Source organism: Emydura macquarii, unplaced genomic scaffold, assembly GCF_026122565.2.
Source record: "Emydura macquarii macquarii isolate MOO-44397 ecotype Brisbane River unplaced genomic scaffold, CSIRO-AGI_Emac_v2 contig_2246, whole genome shotgun sequence".
NCBI lineage: Eukaryota > Metazoa > Chordata > Testudines > Chelidae > Emydura > Emydura macquarii.
This window is the reverse complement of record NW_027132383.1, coordinates 3379455-3400438: the sequence shown is the minus strand read 5'-3', so window position 1 is coordinate 3400438 and position 20984 is coordinate 3379455. Positions and strand designations below refer to the sequence as shown.

The 20984-nt window shown below is 54.7% G+C and overlaps 1 protein-coding gene across 1 annotated transcript; it reads right to left on the bottom strand.

The window, feature by feature from the left end:
* Window positions 1-880: 880 nt before the first annotated feature.
* On the bottom strand, window positions 881-19935 carry EPPK1 (epiplakin 1). Its single transcript, XM_067560118.1, has one exon. It carries the CDS (start codon window positions 19933-19935, stop codon window positions 2014-2016), a length of 17922 nt encoding a protein of 5973 aa, XP_067416219.1. The 3' UTR covers window positions 881-2013.
* Window positions 19936-20984: the final 1049 nt, after the last annotated feature.

The window sequence follows — 20984 nt, the reverse complement described above, 5'->3', positions numbered from 1 at the left end:
ATCAGCCACTAGGTCCAGTAAATAGACCAGTTATTTAAACTCTATGCTGTTTACTAAAAAGGTTCCCTCTGACCCCAAGGGGTCAGCCACAGCACCAGATCAGTATAAGTTTGGATCTTACCTAAAATACCACGCTGCCAGCCAATCCTTTAGTAACTAAAACTAAAGGTTTATTATAAAAGAAAGAAACAAACCATAAGAGAAATGTTAAAGGATTAAAGCAATCAGATACATACAAATGAGTTGAAAGTCCATATACATCAGGTTTCTAGAAGAAATGTGGAGTTTGCAGGCTTGTATAGTCCCTCTGGTATAATCCAGTACCTGGATGGGCCTCAGTCCTTCGTTGCACAGCTTCAGTTGCAGATGGCTTGATCCAGACGTAGGTAGGTGCTGAAAGCTGAACAGGATTGACGACAAAATGGATTCCAGGCTTTGCCTTATATATCCTCGGGCCCCTGCCATGCTGCTTGTGGAATTTCACAGGAACCAAAAGGGAGTCCAGAGTCACATGGGCCAGTCCTGGTGACTCATCAGGTGTATCCCTGGCTTCTCCCCTGGGCCCCTTGCACCTGGGAATGTCTCAATGGGCCATTAAGCAGGCTATTGTCCTGCCGCCAACCTGTCTAGGGTGTGTCTCAGACAGCACAATTTGAAATACAGATATATCAAATACATCCATAACTTCCACTACACACATAACACCTGAACATAAACATCATCATCTGACTTAGCACATCACAGCCTTTCTAACAGAACCTGACATGGCATAGCTCACATGAATTATTGTGATTTTGACACACTGATGTACATAATATAATAAATGCTCCCCCCCCCCCCAATACAGCCAGCATGACAGCTGCCTGTAACAAAACCCCTGGCAGGAAACATTTCCTGCAGTGGAATTCGGCACTGGCAGCACATGGACCTGGCCCCATGGAAGGTACTAGCAGGCATAGACCACTGGCAAAGCTAGTTCACGAGTTAGAATGGCAAGATGACCTGAGCCTCAGGTCGAGACATCTGTAAATGGCCTGTTAGAAGGGAAAGGCACCTTCATTCCTGGCTGCTCCATTTAAAAGTGCATGTTGCAAACCCAATTTAGAATAAACAAACCCTTATGAAAATAAGACTCAGGATTCCTCAGCTCCTGGCTAGATTCCCTGACCCACAATTCAAGGGCAGCTGTCAGGAGAGAAAGGCAACTTTGAAAACAACATACTACATTTGTGAGAGAGTCTAGTGCTCCTCAGAGTGAGGGACAAAATAGCCCAGCTGGAGACTCCCATAGTATCAGATCTCTCAGTGAGGATTGCACGTGGAGAAACTCAATTGAATTGACTAGAATAGTGCAGGCAGTGAGGTGCCACCCTCTCCAAGTCCCCATATTATTCCAGTTCTGGCCTCCACAGAGCAATGCAGGTACTCCTCAGTCCTGATCTGCGGCCTCCGCCTATCACTCCACGCCTGAGCTATGCCACACATGGCTCAGCTGATGCACCTCAACTCTGACCAGCATAAACTTTGCTATTCCACGTCTAGAACTATGCAGAGCAAAAACTGCAAAGAGAAGACCCCAGCCAATTCCTCCCCTAACCTAGCATACTCTAAGCATCTTTCTTTCCCACAGCACTCAGAATGCATTGTTTGGTCCAGGAGCCTCACGGGGATTTAACACTACCCCAGGATTCCCTGAGGTTATTCAGTAGAATTCGACCAAGACCAAGAGGGATGTTGAATAAAGCATTCAAAATCCCTGACAACTCCTGAGAACAATGACATGGCGTTCTACAACTGCCAGATGGTTCCCAGACCGGGGTAACACGGGATGAGTAACAGAAGAACCACTGAGACCTTTGCAGTGGAAAGCAGGAGAGGAACATGAGAAGACATTCAAAGGGACAGAACACTGGAACTCACGGAGACAGGATGAGTGAAGACACTTGTATAAAACCTGCATTTTGCGAATCACAAAAGGGGAATCACAGAAGGAAAATGAACAATCACTTCCAATCAGTCCATCCCCACCTTCAGCAAACACAGCCCAGTGTCTGGGTCTGGAACGCATCTGCTGAGGAGCTGCATGTAGGTGAGGTTCTCGTGCGTGTTGGGGTCGAAGAAGCCCTTGGTGTCGTCGCTGGGGTCAGAGAGGATCCTGTTCATCTCTTCGTCGAAGTAGCCCCGCTTGTAAGCCACCTCCACGGGGACACGGTGACTGTGCACGGGGTCGATGATGCCGCCGGTGGCGATCTGGGCCTCCAGCAGGCGGATGCCGTGGTCTTTGACTATCAGGTCTTTCTTCATGGCCTGGAAGAGGGAGATCTTGTTTCCGGTGTAGGGGTCCTTGTATCCGGTCACCGCTCTCTCTGCAGACAGCAGCTTCTCGTGAAGCTCTCTGCCCACCAGGCCGGCGGAGACGGCTTCGTCGACGGACAGCTTCTCGTTCTTCAGTGGGTCAGTGATAAAGCCGCTGGCAGCCTGCGCCTCCAGCAGCACCAGCGCGGTGCCCGGCCTCAGAATCCCCTTCCCCATGGCCTGGTAGATGCTCATCTTCTCTGTCTTGGACGGGTCCGTCTTGGACGGCACGAGGACTCCGGCAATGCAGCTCGTTCCTTCCAGGTATCTCTTCACGGAATCCATTTCAGTGATCTCCTGCACGGTCTTGGTGCCCTGGGTGAGTTCAGTCAGCGTGTTCTGGTCAATAATGTCAGAGCTGAAGAGCTCTGAGGCAGTCACTTGCCTCCTGAGGCCCGAGAACTTCAGTTTGCTGCTTCTCTCTTCTGTCTCCTGGACGATGACGGTGAGGAATCTCACCAGCTCCTCTAGAGTCACGGACCCTGCTCTGTACTTCTGCAGGAGCTCCTGCCTTTTCTCTTCTGCGACGTATTTGGAGAAGAGCAGTTCCCATACGGAGACTTTTCGCCCTTGGAACTCGCCGACTGATACATCGACGGTGGCCGATCGTAGAGTCTTTTCCGCTTGCTCGTCCTGTGGAGAAGGGGCGCTGGCAGCTCCCCCGGATGTTCTCTCCTCTCGGCAGGGGCCTTCCACGGTGATGATGATGGTGGTGATGATGGTTATCATTTCTTGAATGGTTAGCGTCCCCGCTCTGTACTTCTTCAGAAGCTCCTGTCTTTTGTTTTCAGAGATGTAGCTGGAGAAGAGAAGCTCCCACAGGGAAACCTCCTGCCCTTTGAATTCCCCGACAGGAACATCGACGGTCTCGGAGCGCAAAGCGTTTTCCAAATGTTTGTCGTGCGGGGAGTGGGGAGGCTCAGCTTCCCCTGAGGTTGTCGTCTCCGTTCCGGGACTTTCCCCGTGTCTCGGCAGATGGTGACTTTCCTCCTCTGTTTTGGTTACGATGGTGGTGACGATGGTTTTCATTTGGTCTGTGCTTAATATCCCAGCTCTGTGCAACTCCAGGAGCTCCTTCCTCTTCTCTTCGGGGATGTATTTGGAGAAGAGCAGATCCCACACAGAGACTTTCCGCCCGTGGAACTCGCCCGCCGGCACCTCCACCAAGGTAGACTTTAAGGCCTTTTCCCGTTGTTGTTCTTCACGGGAGGGGGCATCTTTGACTTCCTCTGATGTCGTCCTCTCTTTGCCGGGGGTTTTCTTAGTTGTCGGGCGTTTGCTGCTTCTCCCTTCAGCCTCCGTAACGACGGCGGTGAGGATGGTTATCATTTCGTGGACGGTGAGCGTCCCTGCTTCGTAGCTCTTTAGAAGCTCTTGTCTTTTCTCTTCAAGGACGTATTTGGAGAAGAGCAGATCCCACACAGAGGCCTTTCGCCCTTGGAACTCGCCCACCGGCACGTCGACTGTGGTAGACTTTAAGGCCTTTTCCCGTTTTTCGTCTCTCTGCGAATGGGAAGCCTCAGCTTTCTGCGACGTTGCCCTTTGCCTGCTCGGACTTTTCACGGGCCTGGTCTCTCTGCTCCTCTTTTCCTCCGTCTCGGTGATGATGGTGGTGATGATGGTTATCATTTCCTGAATGGTTAGCGTCCCCGCTTTGTACTTCTTGAGAAGCTCCTGCCTTTTGTGGTCAGGGACGTATCTGGAGAAGAGAAGCTCCCACACGGTCACGTTCTGCCCCTGGAAGAGTCCCACGCTGACGGTGGCAGGGGCAGACTGTAAGGATATTCGCGTTTGTTCATCTAGCTGGAAGAGCACAGAGCCTTTGTGCATCAGATGAAGCATATAGAGCCCCGTGTCTGGGTCTGGAACGCATCTGCTGAGGAGCTGCATGTAGGTGAGGTTCTCGTGCGTGTTGGGGTCGAAGAAGCCCTTGGTGTCGTCGCTGGGGTCAGAGAGGATCCTGTTCATCTCTTCGTCGAAGTAGCCCCGCTTGTAAGCCACCTCCACGGGGACGCGGTGACTGTGCACGGGGTCGATGATGCCGCCGGTGGCGATCTGGGCCTCCAGCAGGCGGATGCCGTGGTCTTTGACTATCAGGTCTTTCTTCATGGCCTGGAAGAGGGAGATCTTGTTTCCGGTGTAGGGGTCCTTGTATCCGGTCACCGCTCTCTCTGCAGACAGCAGCTTCTCGTGAAGCTCTCTGCCCACCAGGCCGGCGGAGACGGCTTCGTCGACGGACAGCTTCTCGTTCTTCAGCGGGTCAGTGATAAAGCCGCTGGCAGCCTGCGCCTCCAGCAGCACCAGCGCGGTGCCCGGCCTCAGAATCCCCTTCCCCATGGCCTGGTAGATGCTCATCTTCTCTGTCTTGGACGGGTCCGTCTTGGACGGCACGAGGACTCCGGCAATGCAGCTCGTTCCTTCCAGGTATCTCTTCACGGAATCCATTTCAGTGATCTCCTGCACGGTCTTGGTGCCCTGGGTGAGTTCAGTCAGCGTGTTCTGGTCAATAATGTCAGAGCTGAAGAGCTCTGAGGCAGTCACTTGCCTCCTGAGGCCCGAGAACTTCAGTTTGCTGCTTCTCTCTTCTGTCTCCTGGACGATGACGGTGAGGAATCTCACCAGCTCCTCTAGAGTCACGGACCCTGCTCTGTACTTCTGCAGGAGCTCCTGCCTTTTCTCTTCTGCGACGTATTTGGAGAAGAGCAGTTCCCATACGGAGACTTTTCGCCCTTGGAACTCGCCGACTGATACATCGACGGTGGCCGATCGTAGAGTCTTTTCCGCTTGCTCGTCCTGTGGAGAAGGGGCGCTGGCAGCTCCCCCGGATGTTCTCTCCTCTCGGCAGGGGCCTTCCACGGTGATGATGATGGTGGTGATGATGGTTATCATTTCTTGAATGGTTAGCGTCCCCGCTCTGTACTTCTTCAGAAGCTCCTGTCTTTTGTTTTCAGAGATGTAGCTGGAGAAGAGAAGCTCCCACAGGGAAACCTCCTGCCCTTTGAATTCCCCGACAGGAACATCGACGGTCTCGGAGCGCAAAGCGTTTTCCAAATGTTTGTCGTGCGGGGAGTGGGGAGGCTCAGCTTCCCCTGAGGTTGTCGTCTCCGTTCCGGGACTTTCCCCGTGTCTCGGCAGATGGTGACTTTCCTCCTCTGTTTTGGTTACGATGGTGGTGACGATGGTTTTCATTTGGTCTGTGCTTAATATCCCAGCTCTGTGCAACTCCAGGAGCTCCTTCCTCTTCTCTTCGGGGATGTATTTGGAGAAGAGCAGATCCCACACAGAGACTTTCCGCCCGTGGAACTCGCCCGCCGGCACCTCCACCAAGGTAGACTTTAAGGCCTTTTCCCGTTGTTGTTCTTCACGGGAGGGGGCATCTTTGACTTCCTCTGATGTCGTCCTCTCTTTGCCGGGGGTTTTCTTAGTTGTCGGGCGTTTGCTGCTTCTCCCTTCAGCCTCCGTAACGACGGCGGTGAGGATGGTTATCATTTCGTGGACGGTGAGCGTCCCTGCTTCGTAGCTCTTTAGAAGCTCTTGTCTTTTCTCTTCAAGGACGTATTTGGAGAAGAGCAGATCCCACACAGAGGCCTTTCGCCCTTGGAACTCGCCCACCGGCACGTCGACTGTGGTAGACTTTAAGGCCTGTTCCCGTTTTTCGTCTCTCTGCGAATGGGAAGCCTCAGCTTTCTGCGACGTTGCCCTTTGCCTGCTCGGACTTTTCACGGGCCTGGTCTCTCTGCTCCTCTTTTCCTCCGTCTCGGTGATGATGGTGGTGATGATGGTTATCATTTCCTGAATGGTTAGCGTCCCCGCTTTGTACTTCTTGAGAAGCTCCTGCCTTTTGTGGTCAGGGACGTATCTGGAGAAGAGAAGCTCCCACACGGTCACGTTCTGCCCCTGGAAGAGTCCCACGCTGACGGTGGCAGGGGCAGAATGTAAGGATATTCGCGTTTGTTCATCTAGCTGGAAGAGCACAGAGCCTTTGTGCATCAGATGAAGCATATAGAGCCCCGTGTCTGGGTCTGGAACGCATCTGCTGAGGAGCTGCATGTAGGTGAGGTTCTCGTGCGTGTTGGGGTCGAAGAAGCCCTTGGTGTCGTCGCTGGGGTCAGAGAGGATCCTGTTCATCTCTTCGTCGAAGTAGCCCCGCTTGTAAGCCACCTCCACGGGGACGCGGTGACTGTGCACGGGGTCGATGATGCCGCCGGTGGCGATCTGGGCCTCCAGCAGGCGGATGCCGTGGTCTTTGACTATCAGGTCTTTCTTCATGGCCTGGAAGAGGGAGATCTTGTTTCCGGTGTAGGGGTCCTTGTATCCGGTCACCGCTCTCTCTGCAGACAGCAGCTTCTCGTGAAGCTCTCTGCCCACCAGGCCGGCGGAGACGGCTTCGTCGACGGACAGCTTCTCGTTCTTCAGCGGGTCAGTGATAAAGCCGCTGGCAGCCTGCGCCTCCAGCAGCACCAGCGCGGTGCCCGGCCTCAGAATCCCCTTCCCCATGGCCTGGTAGATGCTCATCTTCTCTGTCTTGGACGGGTCCGTCTTGGACGGCACGAGGACTCCGGCAATGCAGCTCGTTCCTTCCAGGTATCTCTTCACGGAATCCATTTCAGTGATCTCCTGCACGGTCTTGGTGCCCTGGGTGAGTTCAGTCAGCGTGTTCTGGTCAATAATGTCAGAGCTGAAGAGCTCTGAGGCAGTCACTTGCCTCCTGAGGCCCGAGAACTTCAGTTTGCTGCTTCTCTCTTCTGTCTCCTGGACGATGACGGTGAGGAATCTCACCAGCTCCTCTAGAGTCACGGACCCTGCTCTGTACTTCTGCAGGAGCTCCTGCCTTTTCTCTTCTGCGACGTATTTGGAGAAGAGCAGTTCCCATACGGAGACTTTTCGCCCTTGGAACTCGCCGACTGATACATCGACGGTGGCCGATCGTAGAGTCTTTTCCGCTTGTTCGTCCTGTGGAGAAGGGGCGCTGGCAGCTCCCCCGGATGTTCTCTCCTCTCGGCAGGGGCCTTCCACGGTGATGATGATGGTGGTGATGATGGTTATCATTTCTTGAATGGTTAGCGTCCCCGCTCTGTACTTCTTCAGAAGCTCCTGTCTTTTGTTTTCAGAGATGTAGCTGGAGAAGAGAAGCTCCCACAGGGAAACCTCCTGCCCTTTGAATTCCCCGACAGGAACATCGACGGTCTCGGAGCGCAAAGCGTTTTCCAAATGTTTGTCGTGCGGGGAGTGGGGAGGCTCAGCTTCCCCTGAGGTTGTCGTCTCCGTTCCGGGACTTTCCCCGTGTCTCGGCAGATGGTGACTTTCCTCCTCTGTTTTGGTTACGATGGTGGTGACGATGGTTTTCATTTGGTCTGTGCTTAATATCCCAGCTCTGTGCAACTCCAGGAGCTCCTTCCTCTTCTCTTCGGGGATGTATTTGGAGAAGAGCAGATCCCACACAGAGATTTTCCGCCCGTGGAACTCGCCCGCCGGCACCTCCACCAAGGTAGACTTTAAGGCCTTTTCCCGTTGTTGTTCTTCACGGGAGGGGGCATCTTTGACTTCCTCTGATGTCGTCCTCTCTTTGCCGGGGGTTTTCTTAGTTGTCGGGCGTTTGCTGCTTCTCCCTTCAGCCTCCGTAACGACGGCGGTGAGGATGGTTATCATTTCGTGGACGGTGAGCGTCCCTGCTTCGTAGCTCTTTAGAAGCTCTTGTCTTTTCTCTTCAAGGACGTATTTGGAGAAGAGCAGATCCCACACAGAGGCCTTTCGCCCTTGGAACTCGCCCACCGGCACGTCGACTGTGGTAGACTTTAAGGCCTTTTCCCGTTTTTCGTCTCTCTGCGAATGGGAAGCCTCAGCTTTCTGCGACGTTGCCCTTTGCCTGCTCGGACTTTTCACGGGCCTGGTCTCTCTGCTCCTCTTTTCCTCCGTCTCGGTGATGATGGTGGTGATGATGGTTATCATTTCCTGAATGGTTAGCGTCCCCGCTTTGTACTTCTTGAGAAGCTCCTGCCTTTTGTGGTCAGGGACGTATCTGGAGAAGAGAAGCTCCCACACGGTCACGTTCTGCCCCTGGAAGAGTCCCACGCTGACGGTGGCAGGGGCAGACTGTAAGGATATTCGCGTTTGTTCATCTAGCTGGAAGAGCACAGAGCCTTTGTGCATCAGATGAAGCATATAGAGCCCCGTGTCTGGGTCTGGAACGCATCTGCTGAGGAGCTGCATGTAGGTGAGGTTCTCGTGCGTGTTGGGGTCGAAGAAGCCCTTGGTGTCGTCGCTGGGGTCAGAGAGGATCCTGTTCATCTCTTCGTCGAAGTAGCCCCGCTTGTAAGCCACCTCCACGGGGACGCGGTGACTGTGCACGGGGTCGATGATGCCGCCGGTGGCGATCTGGGCCTCCAGCAGGCGGATGCCGTGGTCTTTGACTATCAGGTCTTTCTTCATGGCCTGGAAGAGGGAGATCTTGTTTCCGGTGTAGGGGTCCTTGTATCCGGTCACCGCTCTCTCTGCAGACAGCAGCTTCTCGTGAAGCTCTCTGCCCACCAGGCCGGCGGAGACGGCTTCGTCGACGGACAGCTTCTCGTTCTTCAGCGGGTCAGTGATAAAGCCGCTGGCAGCCTGCGCCTCCAGCAGCACCAGCGCGGTGCCCGGCCTCAGAATCCCCTTCCCCATGGCCTGGTAGATGCTCATCTTCTCTGTCTTGGACGGGTCCGTCTTGGACGGCACGAGGACTCCGGCAATGCAGCTCGTTCCTTCCAGGTATCTCTTCACGGAATCCATTTCAGTGATCTCCTGCACGGTCTTGGTGCCCTGGGTGAGTTCAGTCAGCGTGTTCTGGTCAATAATGTCAGAGCTGAAGAGCTCTGAGGCAGTCACCTGCCTCCTGAGGCCCGAGAACTTCAGTTTGCTGCTTCTCTCTTCTGTCTCCTGGACGATGACGGTGAGGAACCTCACCAGCTCCTCTAGAGTCAAGGACCCTGCTCTGTACTTCTGCAGGAGCTCCTGCCTTTTCTCTTCTGCGACGTATTTGGAGAAGAGCAGTTCCCATACGGAGACTTTTCGCCCTTGGAACTCGCCGACTGATACATCGACGGTGGCCGATCGTAGAGTCTTTTCCGCTTGCTCGTCCTGTGGAGAAGGGGCGCTGGCAGCTCCCCCGGATGTTCTCTCCTCTCGGCAGGGGCCTTCCACGGTGATGATGATGGTGGTGATGATGGTTATCATTTCTTGAATGGTTAGCGTCCCCGCTCTGTACTTCTTCAGAAGCTCCTGTCTTTTGTTTTCAGAGATGTAGCTGGAGAAGAGAAGCTCCCACAGGGAAACCTCCTGCCCTTTGAATTCCCCGACAGGAACATCGACGGTCTCGGAGCGCAAAGCGTTTTCCAAATGTTTGTCGTGCGGGGAGTGGGGAGGCTCAGCTTCCCCTGAGGTTGTCGTCTCCGTTCCGGGACTTTCCCCGTGTCTCGGCAGATGGTGACTTTCCTCCTCTGTTTTGGTTACGATGGTGGTGACGATGGTTTTCATTTGGTCTGTGCTTAATATCCCAGCTCTGTGCAACTCCAGGAGCTCCTTCCTCTTCTCTTCGGGGATGTATTTGGAGAAGAGCAGATCCCACACAGAGACTTTCCGCCCGTGGAACTCGCCCGCCGGCACCTCCACCAAGGTAGACTTTAAGGCCTTTTCCCGTTGTTGTCCTTCACGGGAGGGGGCATCTTTGACTTCCTCTGATGTCGTCCTCTCTTTGCCGGGGGTTTTCTTAGTTGTCGGGCGTTTGCTGCTTCTCCCTTCAGCCTCCGTAACGACGGCGGTGAGGATGGTTATCATTTCGTGGACGGTGAGCGTCCCTGCTTCGTAGCTCTTTAGAAGCTCTTGTCTTTTCTCTTCAAGGACGTATTTGGAGAAGAGCAGATCCCACACAGAGGCCTTTCGCCCTTGGAACTCGCCCACCGGCACGTCGACTGTGGTAGACTTTAAGGCCTTTTCCCGTTTTTCGTCTCTCTGCGAATGGGAAGCCTCAGCTTTCTGCGACGTTGCCCTTTGCCTGCTCGGACTTTTCACGGGCCTGGTCTCTCTGCTCCTCTTTTCCTCCGTCTCGGTGATGATGGTGGTGATGATGGTTATCATTTCCTGAATGGTTAGCGTCCCCGCTTTGTACTTCTTGAGAAGCTCCTGCCTTTTGTGGTCAGGGACGTATCTGGAGAAGAGAAGCTCCCACACGGTCACGTTCTGCCCCTGGAAGAGTCCCACGCTGACGGTGGCAGGGGCAGACTGTAAGGATATTCGCGTTTGTTCATCTAGCTGGAAGAGCACAGAGCCTTTGTGCATCAGATGAAGCATATAGAGCCCCGTGTCTGGGTCTGGAACGCATCTGCTGAGGAGCTGCATGTAGGTGAGGTTCTCGTGCGTGTTGGGGTCGAAGAAGCCCTTGGTGTCGTCGCTGGGGTCAGAGAGGATCCTGTTCATCTCTTCGTCGAAGTAGCCCCGCTTGTAAGCCACCTCCACGGGGACGCGGTGACTGTGCACGGGGTCGATGATGCCGCCGGTGGCGATCTGGGCCTCCAGCAGGCGGATGCCGTGGTCTTTGACTATCAGGTCTTTCTTCATGGCCTGGAAGAGGGAGATCTTGTTTCCGGTGTAGGGGTCCTTGTATCCGGTCACCGCTCTCTCTGCAGACAGCAGCTTCTCGTGAAGCTCTCTGCCCACCAGGCCGGCGGAGACGGCTTCGTCGACGGACAGCTTCTCGTTCTTCAGCGGGTCAGTGATAAAGCCGCTGGCAGCCTGCGCCTCCAGCAGCACCAGCGCGGTGCCCGGCCTCAGAATCCCCTTCCCCATGGCCTGGTAGATGCTCATCTTCTCTGTCTTGGACGGGTCCGTCTTGGACGGCACGAGGACTCCGGCAATGCAGCTCGTTCCTTCCAGGTATCTCTTCACGGAATCCATTTCAGTGATCTCCTGCACGGTCTTGGTGCCCTGGGTGAGTTCAGTCAGCGTGTTCTGGTCAATAATGTCAGAGCTGAAGAGCTCTGAGGCAGTCACTTGCCTCCTGAGGCCCGAGAACTTCAGTTTGCTGCTTCTCTCTTCTGTCTCCTGGACGATGACGGTGAGGAATCTCACCAGCTCCTCTAGAGTCACGGACCCTGCTCTGTACTTCTGCAGGAGCTCCTGCCTTTTCTCTTCTGCGACGTATTTGGAGAAGAGCAGTTCCCATACGGAGACTTTTCGCCCTTGGAACTCGCCGACTGATACATCGACGGTGGCCGATCGTAGAGTCTTTTCCGCTTGCTCGTCCTGTGGAGAAGGGGCGCTGGCAGCTCCCCCGGATGTTCTCTCCTCTCGGCAGGGGCCTTCCACGGTGATGATGATGGTGGTGATGATGGTTATCATTTCTTGAATGGTTAGCGTCCCCGCTCTGTACTTCTTCAGAAGCTCCTGTCTTTTGTTTTCAGAGATGTAGCTGGAGAAGAGAAGCTCCCACAGGGAAACCTCCTGCCCTTTGAATTCCCCGACAGGAACATCGACGGTCTCGGAGCGCAAAGCGTTTTCCAAATGTTTGTCGTGCGGGGAGTGGGGAGGCTCAGCTTCCCCTGAGGTTGTCGTCTCCGTTCCGGGACTTTCCCCGTGTCTCGGCAGATGGTGACTTTCCTCCTCTGTTTTGGTTACGATGGTGGTGACGATGGTTTTCATTTGGTCTGTGCTTAATATCCCAGCTCTGTGCAACTCCAGGAGCTCCTTCCTCTTCTCTTCGGGGATGTATTTGGAGAAGAGCAGATCCCACACAGAGACTTTCCGCCCGTGGAACTCGCCCGCCGGCACCTCCACCAAGGTAGACTTTAAGGCCTTTTCCCGTTGTTGTCCTTCACGGGAGGGGGCATCTTTGACTTCCTCTGATGTCGTCCTCTCTTTGCCGGGGGTTTTCTTAGTTGTCGGGCGTTTGCTGCTTCTCCCTTCAGCCTCCGTAACGACGGCGGTGAGGATGGTTATCATTTCGTGGACGGTGAGCGTCCCTGCTTCGTAGCTCTTTAGAAGCTCTTGTCTTTTCTCTTCAAGGACGTATTTGGAGAAGAGCAGATCCCACACAGAGGCCTTTCGCCCTTGGAACTCGCCCACCGGCACGTCGACTGTGGTAGACTTTAAGGCCTGTTCCCGTTTTTCGTCTCTCTGCGAATGGGAAGCCTCAGCTTTCTGCGACGTTGCCCTTTGCCTGCTCGGACTTTTCACGGGCCTGGTCTCTCTGCTCCTCTTTTCCTCCGTCTCGGTGATGATGGTGGTGATGATGGTTATCATTTCCTGAATGGTTAGCGTCCCCGCTTTGTACTTCTTGAGAAGCTCCTGCCTTTTGTGGTCAGGGACGTATCTGGAGAAGAGAAGCTCCCACACGGTCACGTTCTGCCCCTGGAAGAGTCCCACGCTGACGGTGGCAGGGGCAGACTGTAAGGATATTCGCGTTTGTTCATCTAGCTGGAAGAGCACAGAGCCTTTGTGCATCAGATGAAGCATATAGAGCCCCGTGTCTGGGTCTGGAACGCATCTGCTGAGGAGCTGCATGTAGGTGAGGTTCTCGTGCGTGTTGGGGTCGAAGAAGCCCTTGGTGTCGTCGCTGGGGTCAGAGAGGATCCTGTTCATCTCTTCGTCGAAGTAGCCCCGCTTGTAAGCCACCTCCACGGGGACGCGGTGACTGTGCACGGGGTCGATGATGCCGCCGGTGGCGATCTGGGCCTCCAGCAGGCGGATGCCGTGGTCTTTGACTATCAGGTCTTTCTTCATGGCCTGGAAGAGGGAGATCTTGTTTCCGGTGTAGGGGTCCTTGTATCCGGTCACCGCTCTCTCTGCAGACAGCAGCTTCTCGTGAAGCTCTCTGCCCACCAGGCCGGCGGAGACGGCTTCGTCGACGGACAGCTTCTCGTTCTTCAGCGGGTCAGTGATAAAGCCGCTGGCAGCCTGCGCCTCCAGCAGCACCAGCGCGGTGCCCGGCCTCAGAATCCCCTTCCCCATGGCCTGGTAGATGCTCATCTTCTCTGTCTTGGACGGGTCCGTCTTGGACGGCACGAGGACTCCGGCAATGCAGCTCGTTCCTTCCAGGTATCTCTTCACGGAATGCATCTTTGCTATATCTTCTGCCGTTTGTTTTCCTTCCTCTAGCTTTTCCAAAGTGTCCTTGGTAATTATCTGTGCATTGAGTAGTTCTGATGCAGTGATTCGTTGTCTGATTCCCTGGAACCATATATCTTTTCTGCTCCTCTCTTTTTCATGTATAATGGTCAAGATTGCATCAATGATCTTTTGTAGAATATTTGTGGATTCTGTTTTGTATTGTTTTACCAGTTCCTTTTTCTTTTCCTCACTGATATATTCAGAACAGAGGAGGTCCCATAGGGATACATTTTGACCTTTATATTTTCCTACAGGTACTTGAACAATGGTGGATAACATAATATTTTTTGTTTGCTCATCAATGTAGAAATAGTCTTCTTTCTTTTCTGGTATCTGGAACAGGTACAGTCCTGTGTCTTTGTCTTTGATGCATCTGTGCAGGAGCTGATCATAACTGATTTTTTCATGGGTGTTAGGATCGGTAAATCTTTTGGTGCCATATTCTGGATCAGAAAGCAGTAGAAATGTGTCATCGTCCAAATAGCCCCGCTTGTAAGCCACTTCCACGGGGACACGGTGACTGTGCACAGGATCAATGATGCCACCAGTGGTGAGCTGGGCCTCCAGCAGACGGATAGCTTGCTCCTTCTCAACTAAGTTTTTGTTCATGGCCTGGAAGAGAGAGATCTTGTTTCCGGTGTGGGGGTCAGTGTATCCGGTCACTGCTCTCTCTGCAGAGAGCAGCTTCTCATGAAGCTCTCTGCCCACCAGGCCGGCAGAGGTGGCTTCGTCGACGGACAGCTTCTCGTTCTTCAGCGGGTCAGTGATAAAGCCGGTGGCAGCCTGTGCCTCCAGGAGCACCAGCGCTGATTCTGGTGTGAGGAGGCCTCTCTTTAGGGCCTGGTAGACACTCATCTTCTCTTTCTTGTGTGGCACCAGAACTCCAGCAATGCAGCCAGTTCCATCCAGATACCTTTTGACAGAATCCATTTTGGTGATTTTCTGGACTGTGAGAGTTCCTTTTTGCAGCTTGTCCAGTGTTGGCTTGTCAATTATCTCAGAGTTGAATAACTCTGATGCTGATACTTCTTCTCTGAGTCCTTGAACCTTAATGGCTTGGGCTTTGTCTTCCATTTCCTCCACGATGGTGGTGATGATTGTGATGAGCTGATCTATTGTCAGGGTTTCGTATTTATATTGCTTCACTAGTTCTTTTCTTTTCTGTTCTGAAATGTAGTGAGAGCAGAGAAGGTCCCAGAGGGTCACTGTTTGCCCTTTGAACTTCTCAATTTGCATTTTGATGGGTTTTGAGCGTAAAAATTGTTTCATTGACTCATCGATATAGAAGTATCTCCCCCCATGCTTCACTATTTGGAGCATGTACAGCCCAGTCTCTGGGTCTTGGACACATCGCTCCAGGAGCTGTATGTAGGTGAGGTTTTCATGCGTGTTGGGGTCGAAGAAGCCCTTGGTGTCGTCGCTGGGGTCAGAGAGGATCCTGTTCATCTCTTCGTCGAAGTAGCCCCGCTTGTAAGCCACCTCCACGGGGACGCGGTGACTGTGCACGGGGTCGATGATGCCGCCGGTGGCGATCTGGGCCTCCAGCAGGCGGATGCCGTGGCTCTTCAGGATCAGCCCCTTCTTCATGGCTTCGAAGAGGGAGATTTTGCCCTTTGTGTAGGGGTCAGTGTATCCGGTCACTGCTTTCTCTGCAGACAGCAGCTTGTTGTAAATCTGTCCTCCAATGAGCCCAGCAGCGAACGCATCCTCCACTGACAGCCTCTCGTTCTTCACTGGGTCAAGAAGAAACCCGGTGGCAGCCTGCGCCTCCAGCAGGACCAGCGCGGTGCCCGGCCTCAGCATGCCTCTCGCCATGGCCTGGTAGATGCTCATCTTCTCGTTGTCAGGCTGCACGAGCACTCCGGCTATGAAATTACCCCCCTCCAGGTATCTCCGGACTGAGTCCATTTCAGTGACGTCTTGGACGGTTTTTTGTCCCTGCTTGAGTTCATCCAGGGTTTTCTTGTCTATCAGCTGGGACTGGAAGAGGTCACTGGCAGACACCTGCTTCCGCAGGCCCTTGAACGTGAACCTCTTGCCTTGTTTCTCAGTCTCTTCAATGATTGTGGTAATGATGGTGGTGATTTCTTGCAGGGCCTCAGCATTCTCCTCCTTGTATCGTTCCACCAGCTCTCTCTGCTTGCGGTCTGTGATGTACTCGGAGTTGAGAAGGTCCCAGATGGAGACCATCTGCCCTTTGAACCGTCCCACCGTGACACAGACCGTCACAGATTTCAGCACCTCTCTGGTTTGTTTGTCCACATAGAATGCTGCGGTTTCTGACAGAGGTAGCAGCCAGAGGCCTGTCTCAGCTTCAGGGACACACCTATCCTTCAGCTGCTGGTAGGTCAAGTTCTCCTTCGTGTTGGGATCAAAGAAGACTTTGGTGTTTTCGTTGAGCAGGGCTAGGGCCTGGTTCATTTCTTCATCATAAAAGCCGTGTGTGTAGGCAGCAGGAAGAGGAAGATGATGATGGTGGAGCGGATCAATGACCCCTCCTGTAGCCAGCTGGGCCTCTAGTAAGGGTACACCTTCGCTCATGGGAATGAGGTCTTTCCTGATTGCTTGGCAGACTGAGATTGAGTTCCCTGTGTATGGGTCTTTGTACCCGGTCACTGCCCTCTCTGCCAGGAGCAGTTTCTCCAGGAGCTCCTCCCCGACAATGGCTGCTTTGACAGCATCCTCCACGCCAAGTTTCTGGTTTGTTACTGGGTCTATTATACCTCCTGTGGCTGCTTGAGCCTCTAGCAACAAAACCCCCGTACCAGGCAGGAGGAGATTGTTCTTCATTGCTTGATAAATGCTCATCTTCTTCTTGGAGGCCTGTATGAAAATCCCGGCAATACTCCCCGTGCCCTGTAAGTATCGCTTCACGCTCTCCGTTTCAGCGACTTCTCTGGCAGTTCTTATTCCCTGAGCCAGCTCCTCGAATGTCTTCTCAGTAATGATGCCAGCATCGAGCAGCCAGACAGCAGGCACACTGCCCCGCAGGCCTTCAAAGCAGACGTGGGTGTGGGCTTTCATCTCCACTTCCTTAACGAGCTTCAGAACAAGAGTGACCAGCTGCCGGATAGACACTTCCTCAGACCTGTACTTCTCCACAAAGTCACTTCTCTGCTCCTCGGTGAAGTAGCCAGAGTGGATCAGCTCCCAGAGGGAGACCCCTTTCTCCTTCACCATGGTCTCCTGGAATAGCTGCTGGATTTTCTCATCGGTGCAGACAGGCACAGCTGTTTGTGGCAAAGGCAGCAAGTGGCAGCCAGAGTTTTCATCCTTCTGGCACCGCTCGATGAGCTGAGCGTAGGTCACTGTCTCCTTGCTGTTGGGGACACAGTAGGCCCCAGTATTGTCAGTGGAACTAGAGAGTGTTTTGCTCATGTCCTCATCCAAATAGCCTTGTTTCTGGGCAAATGCCACTGGAACGTAGTGGCCACGGTGGGGATCGATGATGCCTCCTGTAGCAATCTGGGCTTTCATGAGCTGGATAGCCTCTTTGTCAGCAATGAGGCCTTTCTTCATGGCTTGAAAGAGGGAGACCTTTCCACCTGTGAAAGGGTCTTTAAAGCCTGTTACGGCTCCTTCTGCGTGCTGCAGCTTCTCATGGACTTCTGGCCCAATAACCCCTTCCCTTACGGCATCGTCAACACACAGTTTCTGGTTGCTCACTGGGTCAATGATGAAGCCAGTAGCTGCCTGGGCCTCGAGCAGTGGGAGAGCCATCCCTGGCATCACGATCTTCTGCTTCATGGCTTCATAGATGCTCATTTTCTGGTTCGATGGCTGGAGCACAATGCCCCCGATGCTGCCAGAGCCATAGAGGTATTTTCTGACAGAGTCCATACGCAGAACCTCCTCGGCACTCACCGCTCCCTCCAGCAGCCTCTCAAACAGGGCCTTGTCTATGATGCCCGTCTCCATCAGGTGGTAGGCAGTGACACTGCCTCTCATGGCGGGGAACTTGATGTGGGCCCATTTTTTCATCTCTTCCTCCAACATGAGTCTGATCTGCTCCAGGGTGAGCTTCCGCAGCCGGTAGTGATTAAATATCTCCCGGCGCTTCCCCTCGCTGAAATACTCCGAGTTCAGCAGGTCCCACACAGAGACCCTTTCTCCTTGGAACCTGCCGTGCTTCACGAGTAGCCAGGCGCTCCTGAAGGCTTGTTTGGTGGCATCGTCAGCGAACTGGCGCTTCTTGCTGTTCAGAGGAAGGAGGCAGAGGCCGGTGGAGGGGTCTATGATGCACTTCTCCTTCAGCTGCAGGTAGGTGAGGTTCTCCTGCGTGTTGGGGTCGAAGAAGCCCTTGGTGTCGTCGCTGGGATCAGAAAGGATCAAATTCATCTTCTTGTCGAAGTAGCCCCGCTTGTAAGCCACCTCCACCGGGACGCGGTGACTGTGCACCGGGTCGATGATGCCGCCGGTGGCAATCTGGGCCTCCAGCAGGCGGATGCCGTGGTTTCTGAGGATGTGGCCTTTGCTCATGGCCTGGAAGAGGGAGATCTTGTTTCCGGTGTAGGGGTCTCTGTAGCCAGTGACTGCTTTCTCTGCTGCCAGCAGCTTGTTGTAAACGTCTGGGCCAATCACACTGGCTCTCAGAGCCTCCTCCACGGAATACTTCTTGTTTGCAGCTGGGTCAATGATGAAGCCGGTGGCAGCCTGTGCCTCGAGGAGGATGAGGGATGTCCCTGGCATTAGGAGGCCTTTTCGCTTTGCCTGGTAGATGCTGATTTTCTCCTGGGACTCGGGCAGCAGCAGCCCGCTGATACTACCTGTACCTTCCAGGTACTTCCTGACCATGTCCATGCTGACAACTTCCTTGGCCGACATCGCCCCTTGTTTCAGCTTCTCAAATAAATCCCTGCTGATGATTTCGGAGCTCAGGAGCTGGCTAGGGGACACCTTGCCCCGCAGGCCTTCGAAGGTGACACTGGCAGTGGAAGCCATTTGCTGAAGGATGGTGCTGACGTGCTTCGCCAGTTCTTGCATGGAGAGAGTCGTGGTGAGGCATTGCTGGGTAAGCGTGGCCCTTTGCTCACTGGTGAAGTATTCTGAGAAGAGGAGTTTCCAGAGCGACACTGACTTCCCCTTGAATTTGCCGCAGGCCACGGGTACTGTTGTGTTTTCCAAAGCCAGTCGGGTCTTGTGGTCAATGAAGGAACGCACACCCTGAGCCCCTTCCCCATCATCTCCAGAGAGTGGCAGTAAACGCAGACCTGTGTCCGGGTCAGTGACGCTCCTCTCTAGTAACTCTGCATACGTCAGCTTCTCCTGAGAGCTGGGGTCGAAGAACCCTCTGATGTCACTGGTGGGCTGGGAGAGGAGCCGCTTCATCTCCTCATCGAGAAACCCCCTTTGGCAGGCCACCTCCACCGGGACTCGGTGATTCCAGACTGGGTCAATGATGCCGCCAGTGGCCATCTGGGCCTCCAGGAGAGACGTACCATGGTCCCTGCTGACAAGTCCCTTCCTCATGGCTTGAAAGAGAGAGAGCAGCTCCCCGGTGCAGGGATCTCTGTACCCTGTTGCAGCTCGCTCGGCGGACGACAGCTTCTCATACAGCTCTGGCCCAACCACGCCAGCCCTGACCGCATCCTCGACGGAGAGTCTCCTGTTCTTGGCAGGGTCTGCCAGGCCGTCCGTGGCAGCCTGGGCCTGCAGGAGGATCAGTGCTGCACCTGGCATGAGGAGGTGCTCAGTCAGCGCCTGGTACAGACTCTTCTTCTCATTGGTGGGCAGGATGGCAACGCCCGCAATGCTCCCCGTCCCTTCCAGGTACTGCTGCACCCTGGCCATCTCTGCCACCTCCTGGACCGAGACCTGGCCTTCCTGGAGGCCCCGGAACGTGGCCATGTCAATGACGCTGGAGCTGAGCAGCTGGCTGCTGCTCACTCTCCCTCGGAGCCCTGGGAAGGAGATTTTCAGGGGCAGGAGGAGGAGTCCTGTGGCCGGATCAATAATGCACCTTTTCTGAAGCTCCAGGTAGGGGACCCTCTCGCCGGTGTTCGGGTCAAGAAACCCTCTGGCGGCAGCAGAGCTGGGGTCAGAGAGGAGCTGGCTCATCTCGTCACTGAAGTATCCCTGCTCGTAGGCAACCTCCATGGGGATGCGGCGGCTGGTGGCTGGATCCACAAGGCCCCCCGTGGCGATCTGGACCTCCAGCAGGCGGGCGCCCTGCTCCTTCCCAAGCAGCTCTTTTTGGATGGCTTGAGAAAGCGAGATCTTCTTCTCCGTGTAGGGGTCCATGAAGCCAGTGGCTGCTCTCTCTGCAGACAGCAGCTTCTCCTTCAGCTCCAGCCCCACCAGCCCCTGCCTCGTGGCCTCTGCCACAGAGAATCGCTTCTTCCCCACCGGGTCAATGAGGAAGCCGGTGGCTGCCTGGGCCTCCAGAAGAGCAAGTGCTGGCTCGGGCGTCAGGAAGTGCTCTCTGGTGGCATCGTAAAAGCTCATTGTCTTCTTGGAAGCCTCCACGTACACCCCAGCAATGCTCCCATTCTGCCCCTGGGGCTCTCGGACTCTGGGTCTCTGCTCGCCAGACTGCATGCCCTGGGGAGCGTGTCCATTCAGTGCCTGTGTAATCTCCATGCCGTCGGCCCACGTGCGCTGCGCCCCACCCCGTGGGAAGCTGCTGATGGGCGGTTCCTCTCTCGCCTCCCTGGGCAGCGAGCGCGGCTCTGCAGAGAGAGGAGAGGCTCCGTGAGACACCAGCGCGTGCAGTTTTCATGGGACAGTGGGAAAAGAGAAATAGCTCCCCAGACACGGAGCCAGACACTGAGCTGGAGGCAGGGAGCGGAGCAGAGCCAGAGATGAGAAATGCCAGAGGTGATTGCCCCCTGTGCCATGCCCCCGTTAGCTGGGTCAGCAGGTGCCAGCAACCAGTGAGAACAGACGGGAGGGAGACTCCACACGGGCGAGGCTGGTGCTGCAGAAATTGCCTGATCTGTAGGTACCAAAGTCCTATTTACATCCCCCACCTTCTTCCCACTGCAGCTGTGGGGAAGCCCCTGGCTCTCAGAGCACATGGGGGCAGGGGTGCTGCAGGGCCTGGAGATGATGGCTGCTAAGACAAAACCCTGTGGCAGGTACCGGCATGTGGCACTGGGTCACCTTCCTGCAGCCTCCCCCAGGACCGTCCAGTCACAGGCTAGGGAGGGAACTGGGAATCCAGACCGAGAACTGGCCCTGGTATCCCCAGCCTGGGCGCTGGCTGGCTGAGCGCTCAGACACGCCGCCGGGGTGCGAGACACAGGGGGACACATGGGTAAGAGGGGCGTGCTGCCAGCTGCTGAGCCTGGGAGAAGAGACTAGCTCAGCAAGGCAGGCAGAAAGCTCCCTGCGCTGCCATGTGTATCTCACAGACTCGGTCTGATGGAGCCCAGCCACCGGGTCCTGCCAGGCGCCCAGGACAAGCGTGTCTGGGACCGACGTCTTGCTCGTCTCGTGGGCGCAGACCCCGTCTCCCTGGGCACCGGCCCTGAAGCTGCTGGGAGGGGGCAGGG